Source organism: Leptosomus discolor, chromosome 5, assembly GCF_034619465.1.
Source record: "Leptosomus discolor isolate bLepDis1 chromosome 5, bLepDis1.hap2, whole genome shotgun sequence".
NCBI classification, from domain to species: domain Eukaryota; kingdom Metazoa; phylum Chordata; class Aves; order Leptosomiformes; family Leptosomidae; genus Leptosomus; species Leptosomus discolor.
This window is the reverse complement of record NC_141395.1, coordinates 11,378,338-11,402,129: the sequence shown is the minus strand read 5'-3', so window position 1 is coordinate 11,402,129 and position 23,792 is coordinate 11,378,338. Positions and strand designations below refer to the sequence as shown.

General features: G+C 43.9%; 1 protein-coding gene across 1 annotated transcript; it reads right to left on the bottom strand.

Moving 5' to 3' along the window:
- Positions 1–1,620: 1,620 nt before the first annotated feature.
- MUC13 (mucin 13, cell surface associated) lies at positions 1,621–22,935 on the bottom strand. Its single transcript, XM_086465496.1, has 11 exons — positions 22,878–22,935; positions 14,372–14,491; positions 13,340–13,446; positions 11,660–11,718; positions 10,241–10,386; positions 8,800–8,925; positions 7,560–7,671; positions 6,430–6,467; positions 4,152–4,239; positions 2,869–3,076; positions 1,621–1,671 (listed from the first exon to the last, which is right to left on the bottom strand). The coding sequence occupies exons 1-11, from the start codon at positions 22,933–22,935 to the stop codon at positions 1,621–1,623; spliced, it is 1,113 nt and encodes a 370-aa protein (XP_086321622.1).
- Positions 22,936–23,792: the final 857 nt, after the last annotated feature.

Below are 23,792 nucleotides of genomic sequence, written 5' to 3'. Positions count from 1 at the left end.
TGTCTATCTTCTTTGGCTAGAGAAGACACATGAGAAAGATCAGAACTGCTTGGTTTCCAGGTTTCAACCACATAACTGGTGAGTGGGAGCTGGTTTTGATCACCAAGAGCGCTGGAACAACCCGTCTGCATGCACATCCTTGTAACCTCTACAGCCACATACAGTGTTCTCTACCACTGGCCCCCAAACTCATCCTTTAAGCTAAAAGACACTTCTTTTTTTAGCTGTGTGACATTAGCAGACCCATGTGCACAAAGTTGCCATCACAGACAGCAGCTCATCCAGCATTTTCAAAGCAGACCCAGCTGCACTACCTACCCACTTCTTACCAAAAGTGATCACAGAAAATGGGTGAAAGCCTTACAACAATAAACATTTTACCTTCATTAAGGTTTAATAATATTTCTGTTCAGAACCTCTGAAGTGAAAGTGAGTGAAAGTTTCACACTTTTCAGAGTGAAAGCTGAGTGCTGATGCAACCAATCTGTGCATACTTGCGTCTAAACTCTGCACAAGTTTTAACATAAAATGATCTCTGGAGTTGTGAAAAAAAAAACCCTACCATTGGGCAGCAACACAAGAAAGCTTTGGTACTGAGAAACGAGAATGTTTATGAGGAAAAGTTAATCTGCATATATAAAAAACAAAACACAAAATACAACATGGCATTAAATGATGCTTTAAATGAACGTTACCTATAAATATATGTACATATTTGTGCATATGTATATTTTATATATATAAGGAAATGTTAATGCTAGTCAGTAGATAATGCAGAGTCAGTAAAGTACAGTAAAATGTAGATTCTTTTACAGACATGTTTATTAAGTCGGTATAAGAAATGAAAAAAACCCAACCCTTAAGGTCATTCAATCAGAACATAAAGAGTGCAAGTAAACAAAAATGCTAAAGCTTTCCACAGGAGCTGAGAATGTACAAACAATGTAGTTGTGCAAGGTGGAGAACAACAGTGTTTGTTTGAAGATATTGTTTCTTGCCATTGTATTGGGAAGGAAGGCTGCATAAAAGGTCAGACAAGTACCATTGTCTCACACAACACATGTCAGCAGAGATCTGGACAGAATGCTTTCGGATAAGAAATATTGGGGGGTTGAGGAGGGGAAAAAAAGGTGTATCTGATATATCAAAGAGAAACAGGTTAAGTTCTCATGAAGAACAGCACTGATCAGCCCAAAGCCATGCAGGCTGCCTGTAGCTGAAATGGAGTGAGCACAAACACAAGCAAAGCTCTGGGTGCTGACACTTTTCAGCATCACACATATTGCCAGGACAGCACGGTTAAAATCCTGGTATCTCATCTACACTCACTCACTTGCCAATGTACTGGCCTGAAAGAAGCCAAATGTTTGTGGGAGCCCATCAGCTCTTTTAAAAGTCCTCCTCTTCTCCCAACCCTCTGCTTCATTTTTCCCTTGTTTCAGAGAGTTGTCCATGATCTTTTTCAAGCAGGGGTCTTCCTTTAAAAGATCTTCAGAGAAAGTGGGGTTACAGACTTTGTAGTCTCTTCTGCTGAAGTAACTGCATTGGTGAGAGGCTGTGCAACTCTTTGGTCTGACTCATTGTCATGGTGGTCATCCATCCTTCTGCCACTCTGGTCGCTTAGTGTCTGTTCTGCCTCCTAAAGCCCTCAGGCTCCTTTGATATTTCATACTACAGAGAATTTGGACAAGGAAAGAAAAGAAATAAAGAGTAGCTCTGGGTCAGAAAACTCCTTTCTCAGAATAATTCAGTGTGTAGCACACTGCACACGACAGCCCTCTCTGTGACACACCAGCCCTCACAGAAAACCAAACAGGCGGATTTTCATCGGTGAAAAGTTGACATCTTTGGAAAGTTAGAAATACCAAAATCCATGTGAATCTGACCAAGGTACTAAGTACACAGATGTTTTTCTTCTCTTAAATTGCAGATTTTTAAATCACTTTTTTTTTTTTTTTTAACAGCAGATTTCCATGTTTTTTGGTTTAGACCTCAATTCTGCAAAACATGTAAATGTATTACAGTTAAACAGATTTTCTGCACTGAACATGCTAGTTTCTTGCACCGCAGAGGTGGAGCTAAAATGTCATTTAAACCACATTTGAATGTGTTTCCTATTTACTCAATGCATGCAGAACCCAGCAAATCAATCATATCACCGCACAGCCCTTCTCAAGCCCCTGCTCCCTCTGCAGCTCCCTCGCAGAGTCCAAGGATGAGACAGGCAGCTTTTTTCAGAACACGCCTTCCAGCTAATGACACGCCTCTGCTGAGCAGGCTCCCCTGGGCTAGAGCAATGTAAAGGCTGCACTAGCTTTTTCGTGGCACTTTACCCCTTTGCAATGCTGCAGCCACCGCAGAGGCTCTTGCTGTGAACTAGGCAGTGGCAGAGTGGGTGGGAGGACACTGACCCTCTGGGCAGCTGTGCCAGCTTGAGCTGACCGTGAGTCTTGCATGAGGCTGCAACTGGGAAGTGCCACTGCAGCACCTATGGCCTTAAAAGAAGCCCAGGTTGTCACAGCCTGCGATGGTTGCGTGCCTGCCTGTGCTCAGGGGTGTGTTCGGTCAACGCAGACAAATGTCCTACAACACAGCAGACCACTGGGCAGCCAAACTGTTGGTTTGACCCTTGCTTTCTGTGACCCAAGGATGACTACTGGGGCTTTAGAAAGGGCTTCATAAGATGAGTGCTGATCTCTGTATTACGGGAAATTTGTTCAGCTGCATCTACAGTTGTTTGGTTGCCTTTGTACCACTTTGGCCTTCTAGATCAAGGGAGGATGGGCAGAGTGGAGTTTAGGTTCCAATAATGTCTGTAGCCCACAATGCTGCAGTTCAGGTGCACAGTTCCCTTTGTGAAACACTCACCAAGTCATCGTAATCCCTCTCCGGAAAATGACCTCTATTTGCAGAAGGCATCTCATATGGGTTGTTTGGCTGATATCCTGGGTTTGCATGGCCAGAAGTGGTCTGGACTCTGGGGAACATCATGGTCTGTCTATCATCAGAGGTATTTGGGTTGGAATATCCTGACTTTATCAGGTTCATCTTCTCTGGATCTTGTTTGTGTTTGGCTCTTCAGAGGAAATGAAAGAACAAAGGAGGTTTTAGAAGACCTTTTAGTGTGCCTTACTTGTTGAGCAAGTCCAGCCTACTGAGTTGTCCACTCCCACCTTATTTTGAATGCTCAGCCCTGTTCTGAAACATGCAACAGATTTTTCTAGCACACCTATTGCAAACCCCTTGTTATCAATGATAGAGTACAAAGTTTGTCATCTCTTATCACAGATGGGGCTAAGCTGCTATGAGAGACAGAAGGGGACTTTGGCCTCTTTCAACCAGTTCCTAGAATGAAGGAGTTTCCTTAACCACCAGTAGCTCTAACCGACTATTCAGAGGAAGAAATGAGGCATTCATTAGGAATGCTTCAAGAAAAGTTGCTCTCGTGCCTGCAGCCAAAGCTGGACACTCAAATGACGCATTTGAATTGTCTGTGATCACAAGTCCATCCATCACACACACACTTGGCACCAGCTTGTGCATCTGGTGGCGAGCTATGCCTGCTATAGGCGGTCTTGTAGTATCTTCACCTGGGCAGTGCTGAGAGCAAAGCAGAGGAGCTGCTTGAGTATTTCTTTATGTATTGTGTGGAGAGAAGTGAGGAGGTGCACCTGCAATTGGGAATTTGCCAGTACATCAGGAATAGCAAGCTCTGAAGAGATGCTTGGCTGGAAATGCCACCTGTATTGAGCTGAAAGGGGCATGCCAGACCTTGAGCTGAAGTGCTTGCAGGGAAAGCTGCAGAGGGTCTGAATTTGGGCCACACAGTTTTCTGATATCAGCATCCTTCTTCAATCTCATCCAGATGCCATATCAGTAGTGGCTAGGGCAGGATTAGGATTAATGGGTGAGGCCTGTATTGTGAAGACTTGTCTGAAGCTTTCATAGTTGAATTCACAGCAAGAGAGTAAATACTTCTGGGAAGAGCACACAGGCAAAACCAAATTCTAGTCACGATGACTTAAATGAACTTGTCTGCCCAACTAAGCATGCAACCACATTTGCAGCATTGCCCCTCTCTAAATCTCTGCTTAGTTCTATACAAACATGCAGCAATGCAGCTTCTATTCAATTTTAAGAAATACTCTTACCTTACTGAAACAACAGAGACTGCTATCACTAACATCAGGATAATGGCTCCAAACACTGTACCCACTATTATAAGGATAAGTTCTCTATCTGGAAAAAAAAAAAAAAAACCACCACCAAATAAAAAACATAGATTGAAAACTCATGGTAAATATTGAAAACCAAGTCCCATCCCTGTCCTCTTACTCAGATAGACAGACAGACAGACAGACAGACAGACAGAAAGAAAGAAAGAAAGAAAGAAAGAAAGAAAGAAAGAAAGAAAGAAAGAAAGAAAGAAAGAAAGAAAGAAAGAAAGAAAGAAAGAAAAATTTGAAAGAAGAAGTTATTCATTCCCAGGCTCCTGGTTTTGTCTCAGTACAATTGTCTGTGAACACAGGACAATGTAAATTAGGGAACTGATCTGCATTAAAGGCCATCTCTTCTGGATGGCTATTTTGATCCCAGCTCAGGTTCCTAACCCCGTGTGCTAAATCGCTTTACTCATAGTTATAGCTGAGGGACAGGAACAACTGGGAGGGTGTAGGGGTTGCTTAAGCTAGTATTGCTGCTAAAATATGTAGTTAGGTGTCAAATTGGCTCTTCCCGTGCCCTAGGAACATAAGGTACACTGATTTGAGGTGTCTTCTATGTGGCACTATGAACACTGCATAAATAGCCCACATCTGAATAAGTGTTTGGCAAGGAAAATTGATTTTCACTGATCTTACTGCAGAACCAGCATGACTAAGGGAGGAAGACATGGATTCTGTATATTTTCCTTCAACTATGAATGGAATTGCTACTAAAATGTAGACTTAGCTCTGCGTAGCCTTGGTGAGGAGAAAGGAGAATTGTGTCCTGCAAGGCATAATTTCAAGATAAGGCTGTGAAGAGTAAGACAGCCTCTTGAGCTACCCAACCTTACTGGTGGTACCTACTTGAAGAATCCAGTCTGCATTTATGAGCTTGCCATTTAATACACCGAATGCCTGTACTGGAGCTACACAATATGAAACCACCATCCACGCCATTACCAGCAGAACAATCCAGCACATTTAATCATAGCAGCATACATCGAAACACCAGGGAATATGATTTCTCAAAAGAATGCTATGCCAAACACGTGTGTAAAGCACCTGTGTTATTGCTCAGCACAATTTTTACAGCAGTACCCACCAAGTGCTATACGGAGAATATGAGGTTATTAATGTACTTGATTATTATCAGGTCCCAAATTTGTGTTTAAATTCACAATGTGTGCATTTCGTGCCAATTAAGCACTTCAATTTGCTCTATGAAAACAGCCTTAAAATTCCCAAAACTTTCTCCAGAAAAATATGTTCCATGTGATGAGAAATATCTTTTCTGCCAAACATTTACACCTGGCAAGATTCACTGTACTGCACCACAACTACCATTAGCCCATCTCCAGAACTTTTAGGCAAAACCAGTAGAAACCCCTTGAAGGTCTCATAGCTGCAGACACAGATATGTTAAACATGTATAAGTTTAAGAATGCAGCAGTGTGAGACTCCAAAGGGCCACATGAGGATATACCTGTTGCTCAAATAAAGCCAAAGGAGCAGTGAGAAGTGAAGAACCATAACTGTTTGTTTTTCAGCCTGCCTTCGGCTGCTGTTCTGAGTTTAGGCACATGCAAACACTAGAAGGCATGAAGAAAGTCCTCTTCTAATCTATTAGAAGGTGGAAACTTGAGAAGATGCAGTGAACAGCTGCGAAACTGACTCAGAAAAAAGAAAAAGCTTTGGAAGGCCTGTCTGGTTATCTTGTCCGGGTGATTACAATCATGGGATAACGCAGTTGGGGCCATCATCTCTTCGCTGGTATAGAGTACTAGACACTATGCAGTGCTTGCAAGGTGAAGCACGAACAAGAACCAGTGGTTGGATATTAAAGCAGAAACATCTCAAATGAGAGTAATTCACTGACGTTTTAATAGGAGGAGTGTTTAATTACAGGAAAAATTAATCAATTACTGGTGCTGAGTTCCACATTGCACATCTTTAGATGAGGACTAAATGCTTTTCTGTCAAATACCCTGTGTTTGACTAAAAACTACTGGACTTAATGGACAGTTGATCAGAGGAAATGCTACTGTCTGTCTGAACATGAGTTTCAACAAGGATTTTTTCCTTCCAGGCAACAGTGGAATTTCACTCATTTTTTTTCTGGCACCACTAAAGGCTAGTATTTGTTGGTTTTGTTATCTCAGGCAGATTAAACGTTACTATGTATTTTTCCATGCTATAATTAAAAACCATAAATTATTGTACTTACTGTCACTGCAGTTCTCCCCAGAGTAGCCCACTGGACAACTGCATGAGAGAGAAAATAAAAAAGGGGAAAGAAAGAAAAGAAAGATAAAGTCATTAAGCAGATGATCACAAAACAATGCTATGTTTCCACATTTTATCAGCAATTTCTCAGCAAGGTGTGTTCATTACAGCTTTCCTCTTTAATACTGTCTTAATATTGAATTCTTTAGTTTCATTGTTAGAGTAAAGCAATGTGAGATTTTCAGAATGATTGGTGAGCTGGGGACTCAAAGTTTCAGGTTCTCAGCCTGAAAAATGTTAAAAGGGCCTAATTTCTCCAAAGAACTAAGTGCTACATCTCTGAGCTACTTGGAATTGCTACCCGCTGTCTTCATTGAAAGCCTTGACGTAAGGTCTATAAGGACTGGCAGCTCTTTATCTTCCTCCTGTACTAGTTTCTTATGTTTAAAACATATCAACTTTACAGTAAAAAGTGTTCAGTGTGAGCAGCAGTGACTACAAAAAGAGATTAATTAATGGATATGGGGAGTAAGGTCCCTCTGCTTACCCACTGGAGCAGAGCACAACCAGTCACTTACTCAGCTGCACCAGCAAACACCACTGCTCTGTTCTGATCCTGAGCTGGCAGGAATACCAGCAGAGAAAACACCAAGGCAAAATAACATAGGTCTGAATGTTATCAGGAAACAGAGTCCCCACTGATATCACAGGAAACTTTCCAGGGATTTGAGGCAAGCAAGTCTTGCTCTAACGCCTGTTGCTCACTAAGCGCTTCAGCGTACCACTTCCCATGGCTCAGTTATGCTGAAGGAACAGTTTATGTTTATGTGGGCAACCCACAAAATAAACATGAAGTAGTTTATCCTCTTCACTGACTCACAGATGACCTTGGATCTCCTTAACTTTCCTCTAAGGTATTGTGAGTGCACACCGACGGCTAATGCCAAGCAGTTAAAATGCCATAACTTGTGACACCATGGGAATTTATCCATCTGCTAACCACCTTAGGCACCTCTCCGATTCACATAGCTGCAGCCTGTTCTTCTAGATTGAGGGTGACCCCATACTAGACGTTTCTCTCCCCAAGCTTTGCCTAGAACACAGGAATGCAAGAAAAAGCTGACTACTCACGATACACATTTTTCATTCTTCCATTCAAAGTTAGACATGCATTTACATGTTGGAATCCCATTTTCTTTTACACAGTACTTGTTTTGTTCTGCAGAACAGTCTTTACTGCAATCTGTATTTTCAGAAGGAAAAAGTACAAAATCAACATTGGAGAAAATCCCCCTTGCTTTTTTTTTTTAATACTGCACTGCGAACACACACAACTTTGTTATGCTTCAGAGCACCAGAATGGCTTTTTTTTTTAAGACTATACCTATGTAGAACAGAAACTGAAATACAAAAGCACAAAATTAGAAGTAAATGGTCTTTGTTTAAGACCATCCAGCTTCATCAGAATGGAAATCTGTCTAGGCTGCATCCTACATAAGCAAGCAATGACCTGCACTTTGGTCTCATAGCAGATAATTTGTATTGCAGCTGATGCAAAACTGGATCAGATTTAGACAGGTTAGGGGCCACAAAGGCCTACACTGGATCATATCTCACTGGCATTTATTGTAGCCAGCTTTCATGATTTTATAATGAGTGTTTGCAATATTTGGTTTTTTTCTTAAAATTTAGACTTTTTTTCCTGCAGCGTGAAAATTTTAGTTTTCACAAGAAGAAAATAAGGTACATCTCAGGGCTGTAAACGATAGCTAAAAATATAAACAGAGTACTCACTAAGAGATTCAAAACCAGCAAGCAAATAAACCCCCAACTACTAACAGTTCCTAAAAATCACATAAATCATTCTTCCCACAAAAATCTATCTAAACACAGGTAATGCAATGCTAGAACTACCAACAAGGGACAGAGCTTTAACAGATCCTTGTAGTGCATCATGAGACTTCCAGTTCTGTCAGCATCCCCATAGCTGCCTGCAGGTAGCATGTAGAATTTATTCCCAAAATATGTCCTAGCAGAGAAGGCTGTGAACATAGGATTCAATTTGTTCCATCCTTTACCTATTTAGGTTTCAGTTCTTAACAAGAGTTTAAAAATGCATTTAAAGGGTTGTCCACTCACTGATTTCAGTGATAATTTTCTCAGGCTTTAGTAGTTTATTCTACTGGAGTAATGTTATGGGTGTGTTTAAAGTGAAATGTGAGAATGTGTTTCTATGGCTGTCTTAAAAAGACACACATTCCCTGATTTTGAGACATCAGCACATTTGTGGAGCCCCCTTTTCAAAAAGGGACCGAGACAGGGAATAACCAGGTCAGCTTTGCAGGGACAGATAAAGTCACAAGGTTCTTACCTGAACAAGAACGATCATCCCATTCTGTCTTTGAGAAATCAGGCCTGCATGTACATTCTGGAAACATATCTCCTTCGCACACTGTGGTTTGAGCATCACAATTAAAAGCAGCACAATAGGTTTCATCTTTAAAAGAGAAACAGCCAGGAAGCAAACTTGAGTACTAATAATATAATTTCACAGAAAGCAGTGCACTTGCTCAGTAAATCATAAACCAATTATTTAACAACTCTGAAAAAAAGCTTGTAAGTCATTTTTTTGGGGACATCAACACTGCAGGCATTTGAACTATCCCTTTCTTTTCCTGTGCACCTTACCAGTTAAGGTCCTGTTTCCAATACATCTTCCAAACTTCTGTTTCTCAACCTCCTACAACTGCCTCCAAACCTTCCTGCCTCCCAGTCCACAAGGAGGGAAATTCTACCCATAAGTTCATAATCTGAACACAGACTTTCTGACTCACCTTAAAAAAACATCTATAGAAAAACCCCAGCACTATTCCCTTAGTTTTTATCACAATCAAACTGTGAGGTCCAGATCCCATACAGTTCTATATAGATATAAATATTTATGGGCATGCATCTCATTTCATGAGCAATATTATTATGCAGTTTGCCCAGCATGTTGCTCTTTAGATCCGTGTCCTGGTGGTGGGAATGGTTTACAAACTTCAGTGAGTGGCATGCAGTGGAAGAATGTGATTGCCCTAGTGCTTTGTGAGCTCTCAGGTTTTTTTTTCTATTTCCCCCTCATGTTTAGGACCAGCACACAGGAAATATCATAGTTGAGGTGGATACAGTCACCTTCAAAGACCAAACTCGGACTATAAGCCATGAAATGGACTCTTTTCATTATCAGCTATAACTTTTGCAAAAGCTTATTTCAAAATAAAAGCATATTAAAAAAAAAAAAAAAGAAAAAAATCCATATTGTATTTAGAAAATCCTTCTCCAAGTATTACACTTTCAGTAACACAAGACTTTACTGACTTAGACCAATGCATTACTTAGCTCGATAGCTAATCAGTGAGATCTCACTTCAATTATCTTGGTAAATCATGGAAGAAGTTTATAGAGAGTTTCATCGTATTTTGTCAGTAAAATACTGGCCTGTTCTCAGAAGCATGTATATATTTTGGTCTGATTTTTTTCAGCCACTTAACACTCAGCAGATTAGAATCAACATTCCATTGCTTACTTGGGAACACATATTTTCCTTCTGTTCTTTACACAGGAAGTAGAAAGGCTTAATAAGACAAAAAAGCCCAGTACTGAATGGTTGAGTCTTCAAAATTACCTAAGATTGAATATTCAGCCCCTTAAAATGAACAAGGCTTATGCTCTGGTGGGCTTTACTGCACACAGAAATGTTCTAAAGAGCTTTGAAGATTGGAACCTCTGTTTCTACCAATTATTTACTTCCACAGTAAGGAATTACATACCTCTGTAATCAGAGACATAGGTCGAATTTTCTGTCGCATTTCTTATTGCAGAACTAACTGTCTCCTTTTCTACAGTCGAGTTCTCCATGAACAGATTTGTCACTGTTACATGCATTGAAGAAGAAGCTCTGGTTTCTTTCAGAGTTCTGAAAAGTATAGATAGCATCATTTTAAAGTCTCATATAATCCACGTGGATAGCAAGCTAGATGCAAAGACAAGAGAAGATTTCATCCCACAGTGTAGGTAGTTGCTGAGACACCTGAAAATGAGTTTAAGTCTTGCTTAGGAATACATTAATGGCCATCTTTACAGTAGATCCAAATGTAAATAGGTAGCTGGTAAGCAAAGGCTGTTGGATTTAGTGCTAACATCACTCCTTTGTGTGCTTTTGGCACACAACTGATTTTTTTTACTGGGCTAACCTCAAGCCAGCTGCAGTGTGGAGGACCTCATCTGTTAGACCCTAACTTTTAGATGCAATTAATTCAGCAGGGTCTGTTTGCAATGCAGGGGTGTCTGTGCTAACTGCATGCTAGCTGGGTTGGGTTTAGCTGGACAGCAGTCTCCCTGGGTGAGGTGGAGAACAGCAGTGGCTATCCTGTTCTTCAGCTGGACTTCTTGTTGCTGGAATATGCACACAAAAGTGGTAGACAGCTGTAGTGCCGTAAGATGTTACTGTGCCCCATGTATTTGTCACAACCACTCTGCTGGAAGTTGCTGCCCTCACAACACTGCTAGAACAACAGTCTGCTTAACTGCTTAATCCATGTGGTTTGCTGAGAGGGTTTACACTGCCATGTGTGCTAGTATGCCAGGTTTTGCCTGATGTGGGTTAGGGAGCACTCACAGAGAAGCTGGCAGAGCTCTGGGGACAGTAACCTGTAACAGGCGGGGATAGGAAGAGAGGGACATCTTACAGCATCCACCCAGATCAGCAAAGGACCTATGTCCACAGCTACAGTCACTACAGCCCATTCAATAACATCCATGCTCAGCCTGCCTCCAGAAGAGACCAGCAAATGCACAATGAGATCCAGTGGCCTTCTGTATCAAATCTTAAATTAAACTGGGACTCCAAGATGGACCTGTTCATAGAACTTCAGAGTTAACTGTTACAATTTCAGACACGTCAGATATCACAGGGGCTGCTAGGTATAGCACAGTGCTATATCCTACATGGTGCTAAAAGTGGGACATCCACTGTTGTCTCAGTCAGCCCACTTCACAGACATATTGGAAATCCCCAGAGTAAAAAGGATGCCATTATCCCAGAAACTTTAAAAATATGAAAATAATATCCTCATTTAACAGAAGGCATACTGAACTGAACTTACCCCATATCCTTTCTTGAACTGAGTACTCCATGGGAAACAGATTAAAATGGGAAGCATGTACTGTGCAAAACCTGGCAAACTTACCGAATTCCCACGATGACAGTCTGTCCAAAGCCTTCTAAGTCTTTGAAGGCATCTTGAAACTATAAAAGATAAATGAATTGGAGTCAAAAGCAAGCAGAAACATAGACCAAAATCACATGAACCACTGAGGCTGCAACTGGAAAGTTTTCATCCAGAACATTCTACTATAAGCACAAATAAAGCAAGCTAATCTGTCACTTCCACTGTGCAAGGTATTGCAGAAGAGGAGCAGTGGGGTGGTGCTGTAGAACAGGGAATATGGGAGACCAGTGGAAGGATGGAGAGACGTGAATTGAATGCATGTCAGGCAGTGCATTAGGGTTGGCTGGCTGGATAGCCACAGATACTGCCTTGCAGACTCATTGCTTAGAAGGCGTCTCTGTGGTACCAACCTACGTACAAGTAGCAACAGGAGGGAGAAGCAGGCATCCTTCCGGATGGCATGTGTCCCTAAGACACAGTGAAGTGGAATCGTCAGGGGTTGTTCTTGTGGGGAGAAGCACAGCACTGATGGAAGCACTCGGGGTTGGATGGGGTCAGTATAAAAGTCACTGCTCTCCCTTATCCCCTGCGAAGCAGGGAACAACTGGTGGAGGCAGGTGCCTCCAACTGGCACGCAAGCAGGAGACACCGTGAGAAATGGCTAAGATGTCTTAAGTCAACTGAAATGAAAGATAATCTATCCTTCTTTGTAATAAAATTCTTTTCTGTGCTATTTTCACTTTTGAATACTATTACATGTCTACTCTAGTGCCGCATATTATGTATTTCTGCAGCCACATCATGAAAAAATGTTGGACAAAAAAATTGAGGAAGATTTTTTTAACATTCTGGAGGGACAATTTTTGGATACTTTGTGATAAAACATTCATAGGAAGCAACATAATAACATGAAGAATTTGATAACCATTTTTGATGAATTATGATTATATTTGGTGAATATTTTTTGATCAGCTCTCTGGTGGAGTTGCACACATCTTCTTCCTTACTTCCAGAAAGCGACATAAGCAATTCCACTTGTTTCAACATGGCAGTATAAATCAAACAGTTCATCTTATTTCTCCAGGAAATCCATTACGAGATTTTATCTATGATCATAGCATGTTCAAAATGTGTAATATCCATTTCACTAATAGCACTAAAATACTAATACTGGTATGCTTATGGAAGAGGCTTATCATTTAGGTATTTAGACACAGCTGGACAGCCATTCTGAAAAGTTTGTGCTGTGTGGAAACAATAGCTTTCTTTAAAAAAAAATAAATTATTCATTTTTACTCATGCCACTAAGTGTTACAGAGCCCTCAGCCAACAGCAGAGATCAGAAACTAAATGGGCTGAAAAACTTTGCTCAGCCCCATTTTTTCTAGAGAAGGAATGGTGAATGATACAGAGCAATTTATGTGAGAACTTCCAGGAACAGAAGTGGCACTGAAAATGCAGATATTACTTACTTCAGGTACAAACCTTCATTTCAGCAAGAGCCATGCATGTACTTATCTGAGGGCAAAATTCAAGCCTTTTATGAAGAGGTCTAAACTAGAGTGAAATATTCTTTGAAAGAAGTAGGTTTCTCAAGTGAAACTATTCTAGGCTCTACATTGAAGGCAGCGTGTATCCCCTCTGTCTGCATGACATTCAAGGTAGCATTAAATACACAGAAAAAAAATCATCACTCACAAACTCCATTACATACTGGAACACCTTTTCATACTCCATGGAATTTACAGTTTCAACATTATTAGTGTAAAATCCTTCCAGTGTAATGACCCCTGGGTATATTTTCCCTGGAATGAGAACAGAGAAAATTAATTAATTAGAAAGCATTTCAGTAAGCTGGGTTTCACCTTAGAGTTCTCCAGCCTTCTGAGATGGGGAAATGCAACGCAGAAATCAGTGCTATTTTTCATATACTGGAGGAATCAGTGGGGAACAAATGTTTGCTCAAGCCATTCAGCCACAACGAGGGATGTACTATGGCTACCTGGGAAGCCGGCAGGATCCTGGACTCAACCAAATGTCCAGACTATGAAACTGAATAACATTAAACTGTAAGCATGGCCTGAGGCTGACAAAAGACTCCATCTGAGGTGTTACAGCATTTAGTGAGAAAATACCTATATTAAGGACTCCAAATTTGCAGCCACTGAGCAGCTGAAATGGTTCACCATATCTGAGAAAGCAATTCAGAATCTACCTGTTTCTTTAGGCTTGTAAGTAAACTCGAGAATCCTGTTTGCTGGCACTTAAGTAAGGAGCCCCATTTGCTCAAACGGTTGGCCTTCAGCAGCATCTCAGAGATGCATTTCAACAGGACTGTGATGAGTCTTTTGCAACAGCAAAAATCAAGCCAGTTGTTCATAGGTATTCATGGGTTTGGGCCTTTTCAAATCCTGGCTATTAATATTGATATCAAATTTACACTTGCATTTTTTCCTGCTTTTCACTCATTTTAATCTCCAGCACCCTTGACAGAGAACTCACCGTCTTTCCCTAGCACATTAACCTCTGGCTGTTACTGTTTTGTGAGATAACAATCTAGGTCGTTGTAGCAATGGTTGTCTGCAAAGCAAGGCATTATTCAGCAGTCACTTTCCCAGACTGGTTATGTTTTCACTTATAGTATGAGAACAAGGGATATGGGAAGAAAAATTCACCCGAGCAATTATCTGTGAAGTAACTAAGAATATAGATTGCCCTTCTGCAACTTACCTCTGTGACAATCCTTGTTGTTATAGTAGAATCCATATGGACACAAGCAGGTAAAAGTGCTATACAAAGCAACACATTTAGCCAAATTTTCTCCACAAGGGTCTGGTTTGCAGAAGTCCCCTGATACAAAGATGAAAGACAATGACATCAGGATTTCTATGAAATTGCAATAACCATTTCATATAGAAAGTAGTTCATGTATTAAATAGTTCAAATGTACTTCTACTAAAGGAAACTACCAGGCATGTTTATACAGTATAGATGCAATTAAAGAGCACATGGCTATGTCTTGCTTCCTTAATGTCTGTGTAGTAACTGTTTTCCCTGCACAATCGGGCAGGATATCACAGTGAAGACACAGAGTAAGGCCGAAATTCATTATCTGTCACACTAAACATTCACAATTTAACTCTACTTGATATAACTAAACCAAAAACAAACTAAAAAAGTGTATCAAGGGTTACCAAAATCAGTGACTAAGTTAGAAAAAGGCTGATTGCAATAGCTTCCGTGTCTTTTAATACTGCACTGGTATGTACTTGCCTTATTATAACACAGTGTCATGGTAGAGTCCTTTACTGCAGACATATTATTAAAGTGAAGGCTCCAAGTTAATCACCATAGTATATATATCTCAACAGATATCACAGTATGCTGCTAAGGAATTTGTTGCAGTGCTTCAGGACAGTCACCAGCTGTCTTTTTTTATAGGGTATGCTCTTTACCTAAAATGGTCACAGTTATAATCTCTCTAAGTAATTATATATTCTGTAAGGATTTTAGAGTATGTATTTCATATCTATACATAATTGATTAGTTTATAAGTAATTAAATGTTTTATTTCAATATACATTGTATACAGGATGGTAATTACTTTTCCTTTCCAAGACACCAAATACTGACTTTAACTCTGCCTTGTTTCTTTCACTAAGCTCCATATGTAATTCCTCATAGACGAGGCAGAGATTTACTGTACAATGGGAAAAACACAGTAACTATCCTTCAGCCCCCAAAAAGTGAAAAGGAGAACACTTAATGAAGTCCCATTGGCTGGGGGGCTCATCTCCAGATACTGTGTTTCCAGAGTTCCTGTTGAAGCCAAATTCTTTTTCTAGAGGAAGAGATGCCAAACAGAAAGCAACAATACTTATGAAAATGCCCCCAGGCTTTCCCCCTGACACAAAGGTAACCACTGAAGAGTGCAGGGGGAGACAGAAATCTGCCCAGGGACACACTGTCGACCCTGGACCATTCGAATCCTATGGGGACTTGACACAGTATGGAGGATTTCTGGGACTGTCTGCTCAATGGGCCCCCAGCAATGGCCAGAGGGTGGGCAGGTGCAGTGGGAATGTGGGGTGCAAGCAGGAAGGACATGTTCATCCAAGGCCACCATGGAGGAAGAGCTGAAGGGGTGAGCAGGCTTCCCCTCCTCATAGTGACCCCACCAGGAGCTTTGATCCACCAGCATGGGGCTCCCCAGCACCACCATGTGGGAGATGTAGAGCTCCCTGGGACTCAGTTACTCCAATCTGTCCTCAGGATGGACTGACTGAGGGCTTTTGCGCCTTACCTGTAGTTGCTGTGGTTGCTGCTGTTGTTGGGGCAGGAGTTTTTTCAGTGCTTTGTCCTGATGGAGGAAAACGAAGAGAGATGGCAGCACTGCTTAGTATTGTGTGGAGGAAAACTCTTGGGGACACGCGTGTCTCCCTGCAGGAAAGCTCCCTCCACCTGCCCAAGGCAGCAGCACGTGGCCAGCACAGCTGCAGAGCTGGTCGAGGGGTGCCATCAGTCTGTGTACAGCAAGCACAGCCTGTGCTCCGCCACAATGGCCCCAGGGTCATTCGGGTGAAAGTCTGAGACAGCGGGTATATCCAGAGGGTGGGCAGGTGCAGTGGGAATGTGGGGTGCAAGCAGGAAGGACATGTTCATCCAAGGCCACCATGGAGGAAGAGCTGAGGGGGTGAGCAGGCTTCCCCTCCTCATAGTGACCCCACCAGGAGCTTTGACCCACCAGCATGGGGCTCGCCAGCACCACGCTGGGACAGGGCGCTTGGCCAGGTATGGAGGATTCCTTGCAGGACCTGCTCCATAGTCACCGCCCAAGGCCCCTGGCTCTCAGGCCCATGCTGGTGTGTGCCCAGGCTCCCTCCATGCCTGTGATCCAAGCACCCCCAGGAACAACTCCCAGCAGGGCCCATAACGGGCTTGCCCTGGGCACCTCATCGGCAGGGATCCTCTTGCACCCAGGACTGCCTTGGCAAAGGCACCAAGCAGGAAAAGAGCAGGCTCTTCAAATCTTCCCCAACACTTTCTCCTTGCAGCAAAGACCATCAGGGAAAGAGGGAAGAGTGGAGAGGATTCTCACCCTTGATCTGGGCCCCTTTGTCTCCCCAGGGGATGGGAACATGGGGTAACCCAGGCAGGGGAACTTGTCCCTGCCTGTGGGAGATGTAGAGCTCCCTGGGACTCAGTTACTCCAATCTGTCCTCAGGATGGACTGACTGAGGGCTTTTGCTCCTTACCTGTAGTTGCTGCGGTTGCTGCTGTTGTTGGGGCAGGAGTTTTTTCAGTACTTTGTCCTGATGGAGGGAAAAGAAGAGAGATGGCAGCACTGCTTAGTATTGTGTGGAGGAAAACTCTTGGGGACACTCGTGTGTCCCTGCAGGAAAGCTCCCTCCACCTGCCCAAGGCAGCAGCACGCCGCCCAGACTGGCTGCCACAGTAGGCTGAGGGCACCCCTGGGCTCATGAACGTGCTGCCCATGATGTCTGCTTGGTGACCCTGCTTTGGGAAAACTGTGAAGCAGCAACTGTTCCTGCATGGCAAGGATGTGTGAAACAGATGTGGCTCCTGGGGGCTGCTGAAGGAGGCAAGGGCACCCAGCAGGAGGGGTCCGAATTGCCAAAATGATCCCCAATACTTGCCCCTTGCAGCAAACGCCAGCAGGGCCCGAGGAGGGAGACAGGAGAGGGGGTGCAGACTGGATCTGGGGCTCTGTGACTCCACCAGTGGAGGAACTCAGTGAAACCTGTGCAGGGGAGCTATGGGGGCTGCAGAGCTCCCTGAGACTCATTTTCTCCAATCTGGAATTACAAAAGGCCTCCTGAGGGCTTATTGCTCCTTACCTGTAGTTGCTGGGATTGTTGTCGCTGTTGGGGCAGGAGTTGTTTCAGTGGTTTGTCCTGATGGAGGGAAAAGAGGAGGTAGTACTGCTTAGTGTTTTGTGGAGGAAAATTCTTGGGGACACGCGTGTCTCCCTGCAGGAAAGCTCCCTCCACCTGCCCAAGGCAGCAGCACGTGGCCAGCACAGCTGCAGAGCTGGTCGAGGGGTGCCATCAGTCTGTGTACAGCGAGCACAGCCTGTGCTCCGCCACAATGGCCCCAGGGTCATTTGGGTGAAAGTCTGAGACAGCGGGTATATCCAGAGGGTGGGCAGGTGCAGTGGGAATGTGGGGTGCAAGCAGGAAGGACATGTTCATCCAAGGCCACCATGGAGGAAGAGCTGAGGGGGTGAGCAGGCTTCCCCTCCTCATAGTGACCCCACCAGGAGCTTTGACCCACCAGCATGGGGCTCGCCAGCACCACGCTGGGACAGGGCGCTTGGCCAGGTATGGAGGATTCCTTGCAGGACCTGCTCCATAGTCACTGCCCATGGCCCCTGGCTCTCAGGCCCATGCTGGTGTGTGCCCAGGCTCCCTCATGGTCCACGATCCCAGCACCCCCAGGAACAACTCCCAGCAGGGCCCATAACGGGCTTGCCCTGGGCACCTCATCGGCAGGGATCCTCTTGCACCCAGGACTGCCTTGGCAAAGGCACCAAGCAGGAAAAGAGCAGGCTCTTCAAATCTTCCCCAACACTTTCTCCTTGCAGCAAAGACCATCAGGGAAAGAGGGAAGAGTGGAGAGGATTCTCACCCTTGATCTGGGCCCCTTTGTCTCCCCGGGGATAGGAACATGGGGTAACCGAGGCAGGGGAACTTGTCCCTGCCTGTGGGAGATGTAGAGCTCCCTGGGACTCAGTTACTCCAATCTGTCCTCAGGATGGACTGACTGAGGACTTTTGCTCCTTACCTGTGGTTGCTGTGGTTGCTGCTGTTGTTGGGGCAGGAGTTTTTTCAGTGCTTTGTCCTGATGGAGGGAAAAGAAGAGAGATGGCAGCACTGCTTAGTATTGTGTGGAGGAAAACTCTTGGGGACACTCGTGTGTCCCTGCAGGAAAGCTCCCTCCACCTGCCCAAGGCAGCAGCACGCCGCCCGGACTGGCTGCCACAGTAGGCTGAGGGCACCCCTGGGCTCATGAACGTGCTGCCCATGATGTCTGCTTGGTGACCCTGCTTTGGGAAAACTGTGAAGCAGCAACTGTTCCTGCATGGCAAGGATGTGTGAAACAGATGTGGCTCCTGGGGGCTGCTGAAGGAGGCAAGGGCACCCAGCAGGAGGGGTCCGAATTGCCAAAATGATCCCCAATACTTGCCCCTTGCAGCAAACGCCAGCAGGGCCCGAGGAGGGAGACAGGAGAGGGGGTGCAGACTGGATCTGGGGCTCTGTGACTCCACCAGTGGAGGAACTCAGTGAAACCTGTGCAGGGGAGCTGTGGGGGCTGCAGAGCTCCCTGAGATTGATTTTCTCCAATCTGGAATTACAAAAGGCCTCCTGAGGGCTTATTGCTCCTTACCTGTAGTTGCTGGGATTGTTGTCGCTGTTGGGGCAGGAGTTGTTTCAGTGGTTTGTCCTGATGGAGGGAAAAGAGGAGGTAGTACTGCTTAGTGTTTTGTGGAGGAAAATTCTTGGGGACACGCGTGTCTCCCTGCAGGAAAGCTTCCTCCACCTGCCCAAGGCAGCAGCATGTGGCCAGCACAGCTGCAGAGCTGGTCGAGGGGTGCCATCAGTCTGTGTACAGCGAGCACAGCCTGTGCTCCGCCACAATGGCCCCAGGGTCATTTGGGTGAAAGTCTGAGACAGCGGGTATATCCAGAGGGTGGGCAGGTGCAGTGGGAATGTGGGGTGCAAGCAGGAAGGACATGTTCATCCAAGGCCACCATGGAGGAAGAGCTGAAGGGGTGAGCAGGCTTCCCCTCCTCAGTGACCCCACCAGGAGCTTTGATCCACCAGCATGGGGCTCCCCAGCGCCACCATGTGGGAGATGTAGAGCTCCCTGGGACTCAGTTACTCCAATCTGTCCTCAGGATGGACTGACTGAGGACTTTTGCTCCTTACCTGTAGTTGCTGGGATTGTTGTCGCTGTTGGGGCAGGAGTTGTTTCAGTGGTTTGTCCTGATAGAGGGAAAAGGGAGATTTTAGCACTGCTTAGTGTTTTGTGGAGGAAAAGTCTTTGTATCTCTCTATGTCCAGATCAAGTTTTGAGCAAATAAGTGGGGCGACATGCATGGGTCTGAACAGCCACAACCCTGCGTAGCCTTGCCAGTCCGTTTGTCTCTCTCTCATCTCACTGGTGGTGTATTTTTCCTGGTAGTCATTCTCCCACACCCTAGTATTTGGGTCCTCCCCACCACTTGCAGTTTCACAGTGTTCCTGCCTCTCTCCTCTAGGCGATTGCAGCACTCTGTGTTCCTGTCGCACACACACCTCCCTGTATGGAAGCTCCCTCCGTTTTCCAAAGGCAGGACCACATGGCCAGTGCTGGCTGCCAGAGCAGGATAAGGGCACCCTATTTGTCAGCACATATGCTCCAGCTCCAGAGCTAGCGGAGCTCTGGTCTGACCTTGAGCCAGTGTTGCTGCCTTCTCTTTTTATGTTAATTTGCTTTTCTCATCCCTTAAACAAGCAGTGCTTTTACCATCATGCATCTTCAGTAGTTGCACTGTTTTTAATTAGAATTACATGACATTGCGCTCCACAGTTAACATCTTCACAGTGACTCTGCAGATTCTGATCTAGACCTCAGCTAAACCAACAAAGAACACAGTCACTGCAAGACATACACATACAGATATTTTGCAACTATGGAAGAACCTGTCAAGGGAAGCATCACTTAAAAGTCTATATGGACTCTTTCAGAGTGGCTGTGAAAGAATGACTGCCTTTGCTAACACCTTCTCCTATGCTGTAACAAATTCAAGTCCATATTGAATGCAGAATATTTTTATTCAAAGAATGCATATTCTGCTAAATTATCATCAGTGGTATTAAGACCCTCTTTCCAGGACTACACTTCCACGCAGTTATGACAGTATACATTATTTTTTGTCATTCTTTTTCTTCCTTGTTATAATTCTTTCTGAATAAAGAGAAACCTGGCTGATACCAGACAGTAGTTGAAGAAAATTTTCCTAACAGTATGGTTTCTGCATTACCTGTTATTGTGTTTGCTCTTCTGAAGTATTTTCGCTATTTTTAAGATGTTTATGTTGCATTTAAACTGTGTCATACTTAACTGTTGATATAAGGAAAGTTCTGTTTTGTTTTGGGTTTTTTTGTCTAGAAGTAAGGAGAACAAATAATAAAACAGTCTTCCTGATAAATGTGCGATACTGACATATGGCCAGTTTGGATCATATGACCTAACTTTAATCTCAATTAGTTAAGACATGAATCAGGAATAAACGTATTTACTCTGAGTTAACGCCACTGCAATCATAATTTAACCTAAGTCATTAACAACATGCAGCTGGAAGACTAATGTATTTGTCACTAAAATCCTTGGCGCTGACACATTCTTATAGCTGGTATATTCAAAAAAATATTGCAAATCTCAACAGATAGATGAAAAATAGACCCTGCTTTTCAACGGCTTTTTAGGGCTTTGAAAATCCAAAGTGAGGCAAATTTTAGAAACTTTTTTCTTCTAATCAATAAAGCTGATGTAGAAAAGACACATCAAAAAGTCAAAGCCTCAAGTAAATCATTAGCTTCCTCTAGGTGAAGGGGAAACATGAGCAATTGTGCCAGTTCTATGCCAAGTCTTCCACTTCCACTGGTCACTGAGACCTATAGGCAGCATTATTTGTTCCCCAGTCAGTGTAAAAAAATGCACATTTTTCCTCTAACCATGATAATATGAATGTATGCTGGCCACAGGCCATGGTTTTGGAGCATTATTTAGACTGCCTTCTCAAAATGGATGTTGGGGCAGTAACCAAGCTAGTCCTTAGACTACAACTGTTAGCCTTGTGGAGGCCCTGACTAACAGTTGTCCAGGAACACCCTTTGGACTCAGGTATAATTGCATCCGTGGTGACAGCAGAGCACATGAGCTGCAATTGGGCCTTGCTAATGGGCTTGTCAAAGGTAACCTGAGCAAAGGTGCTTATTTTATGGCACACTCTGCCTATACCCAACCTTCTGTGTAAGGAAACAGGATGTGTTAATAGAGGTTTACTATGGAGATAAAGAAATGGACTGAGGTTCTGGAATAACAGAAACATCCAGCTGCTGAGCAGGGCAGGGCCTTTGTCAGTACTATTCAAACGGACACATCCTGTAAAGCTTTTGCAATGTTTGCTTAGAATGACAAAGGTTTCTGGGCAGGCTCATCCTGATGCAAAATCTGTGCAAGTAAGGGTACATTGCTTTCAGTAGCTCTTGGGTCAATTTTTCACATCCTGCTGTTATCCGCAAGCCTCCAAACAGAAAACCAACCAACTGACAGTCTCGGAGATCTCTATGCTTATAATTTAAGGCAAAAAATTGGTCTGTAGCATGTTGTAGATGTTGCTGGAAATACATATGTTCACTCGCAGTAGTCAACAGAGACCCACAACTATCTATCACCAGTTGCAAGCTTCACAACATCACTGAAGGTCTTAATTTGACTCATATCTCTGTAACTTTATATTATCTGGGAGTTCCTGTCCTCTCACAGCTTCAAGTTGCCAAAACTCCTCATATAGTCACCTTAATTCTACTTCTGCTAATGCCTTCACTCCCTTATATCTGTCACTGAATATCAGGGACAGGCAAGTTTGGGTGGAGGCTCTAGTCCACAACTACCAAGTTTGTCACAATGCCAGAAAAAGTACTAAGTGGCTTAAGAAATGACACCTGCCCTTCAGTTTGGATAGACCGCGGTGCAACCCTCTGCCACCAAGTTGGTGGTGAAGCTCCCATTAATTATTTTCAACAGGAGGGAATGAATGTGTTACGAGCTGGCTCAGACGGCACTGCTTTCCAGCCTCTGGCCGGAAAGCCAGCAGCAGCCCTCCTTTCCCTGGCTACTGATGTGGAACAGTCACACCTTTTGTTATGACTGTAACAGAGGTTGAATTACACGGGTTTAGTGTGCAGGTCCTGAAAACTGCTCTTGGAGTAGGCTAAATTAGGTTAATCACAAGCACCAGTGACTTTGCATTGTTCGGTGAACAAGGAAAACTGTTGGCTTCCAGTGACATTTTTCGTCACTGATTAATCAAAATCTAGACATGTTGAATTGTGTACCACCACCGACCTCCAGCCTCTCAGCACCTGCTGAAAGTACTAAGCAATCCATTCACTGCCACAGAATAGCTGCCCTGATAAATCCCAAAACAGAAGATACTGTTTCTTACCTTTCGAAAGGCTCAACACCAGGCTCAGCAACACAGCAAGGAATGCACAGAGTCTCATTGCCGCTTCCACTGCTGCTGCTACTTGCTGCTAAACCCAAGAGAAAGTGCTTTTCTCTTCTGGTGTCAGCTATTTAAGGTCCCAGCCACAGGTAGAGAGTTCAGCCCCAAGGTGACGTCATGGTGGCAAGTGGCAAATGATAGATCCAAGCTGTGTTTTTCTTCCTCCTCAGGCTGGGAGGAGATTTCTGCACTTGCAGTGTTCTTCCTTTAAGTCATAAATGCTTGAGACCTGTTGACACAAGGAAGTTACTGCTAAATAAGCTGACATGGGAACTGACAGCACACCAGCTATCCCCTGCCAGCTTTCCATACTGACACCTTCAGTGCAAATTAAATGGAGGGTGCTGTATAATCTGTTCTTAAAGCAGAAGAAGCTATCCCATTCCAAGGCATGCTAATTATGCACTTGGAATAGAGCACCTGGGATCCACAAGGTCACTTACCTTGCAATAAATTACCAGTAGAGACAAGCTCTATGCCTCAGACTCCAATTGTTCTTTCCTTATAAGCCAAATGTTACGCCAAAGCACTTCTTACTGCTCGACAGGGTAAAAAGTGACAGAAAACACCTGCACCTTTGACATCACAGAAACAGGACTGACCTTGGCCCTTCTGGCGGCAATTATTGCTGTTTTGTTTGCTGCCATCTTATGTGTGTTATGGGCTCACTGAAGTAATGTGGCAAGAGAACAGTGAGCAGGCAGGACAGCCAGCAGGTGTTTGACTTTATCTGGATGGCAGCCCTCCTTTCTTGAGAGGAAGCATGTTTGTGCCATGGAGACATTTGGAAGCAGTGATAGTCAGGCTGGAGCAGGGAGCCTGCAGCAGATCTAAAAATGGGAAACAGCCCAGAAG

What these genes read in the sequence shown, in the direction of transcription:
- MUC13 (XM_086465496.1), bottom strand. Translation starts at nt 22,935, where the DNA reads ATGAGACTCTGTGCATTCCTTGCTGTGTTGCTGAGCCTGGTGTTGAGC. An exon ending in GGTGTTGAGCCTTTCGAAAG is followed by an intron (nt 14,492 to 22,877) that starts GTAAGAAACAGT and finishes TCTTTGTATCAG; the next exon opens with GGGACTTCTGCAAACCAGAC. An exon ending in ACTGTCATCGTGGGAATTCG is followed by an intron (nt 10,387 to 11,659) that starts GTAAGTTTGCCA and finishes TATACTTTTCAG; the next exon opens with AACTCTGAAAGAAACCAGAG.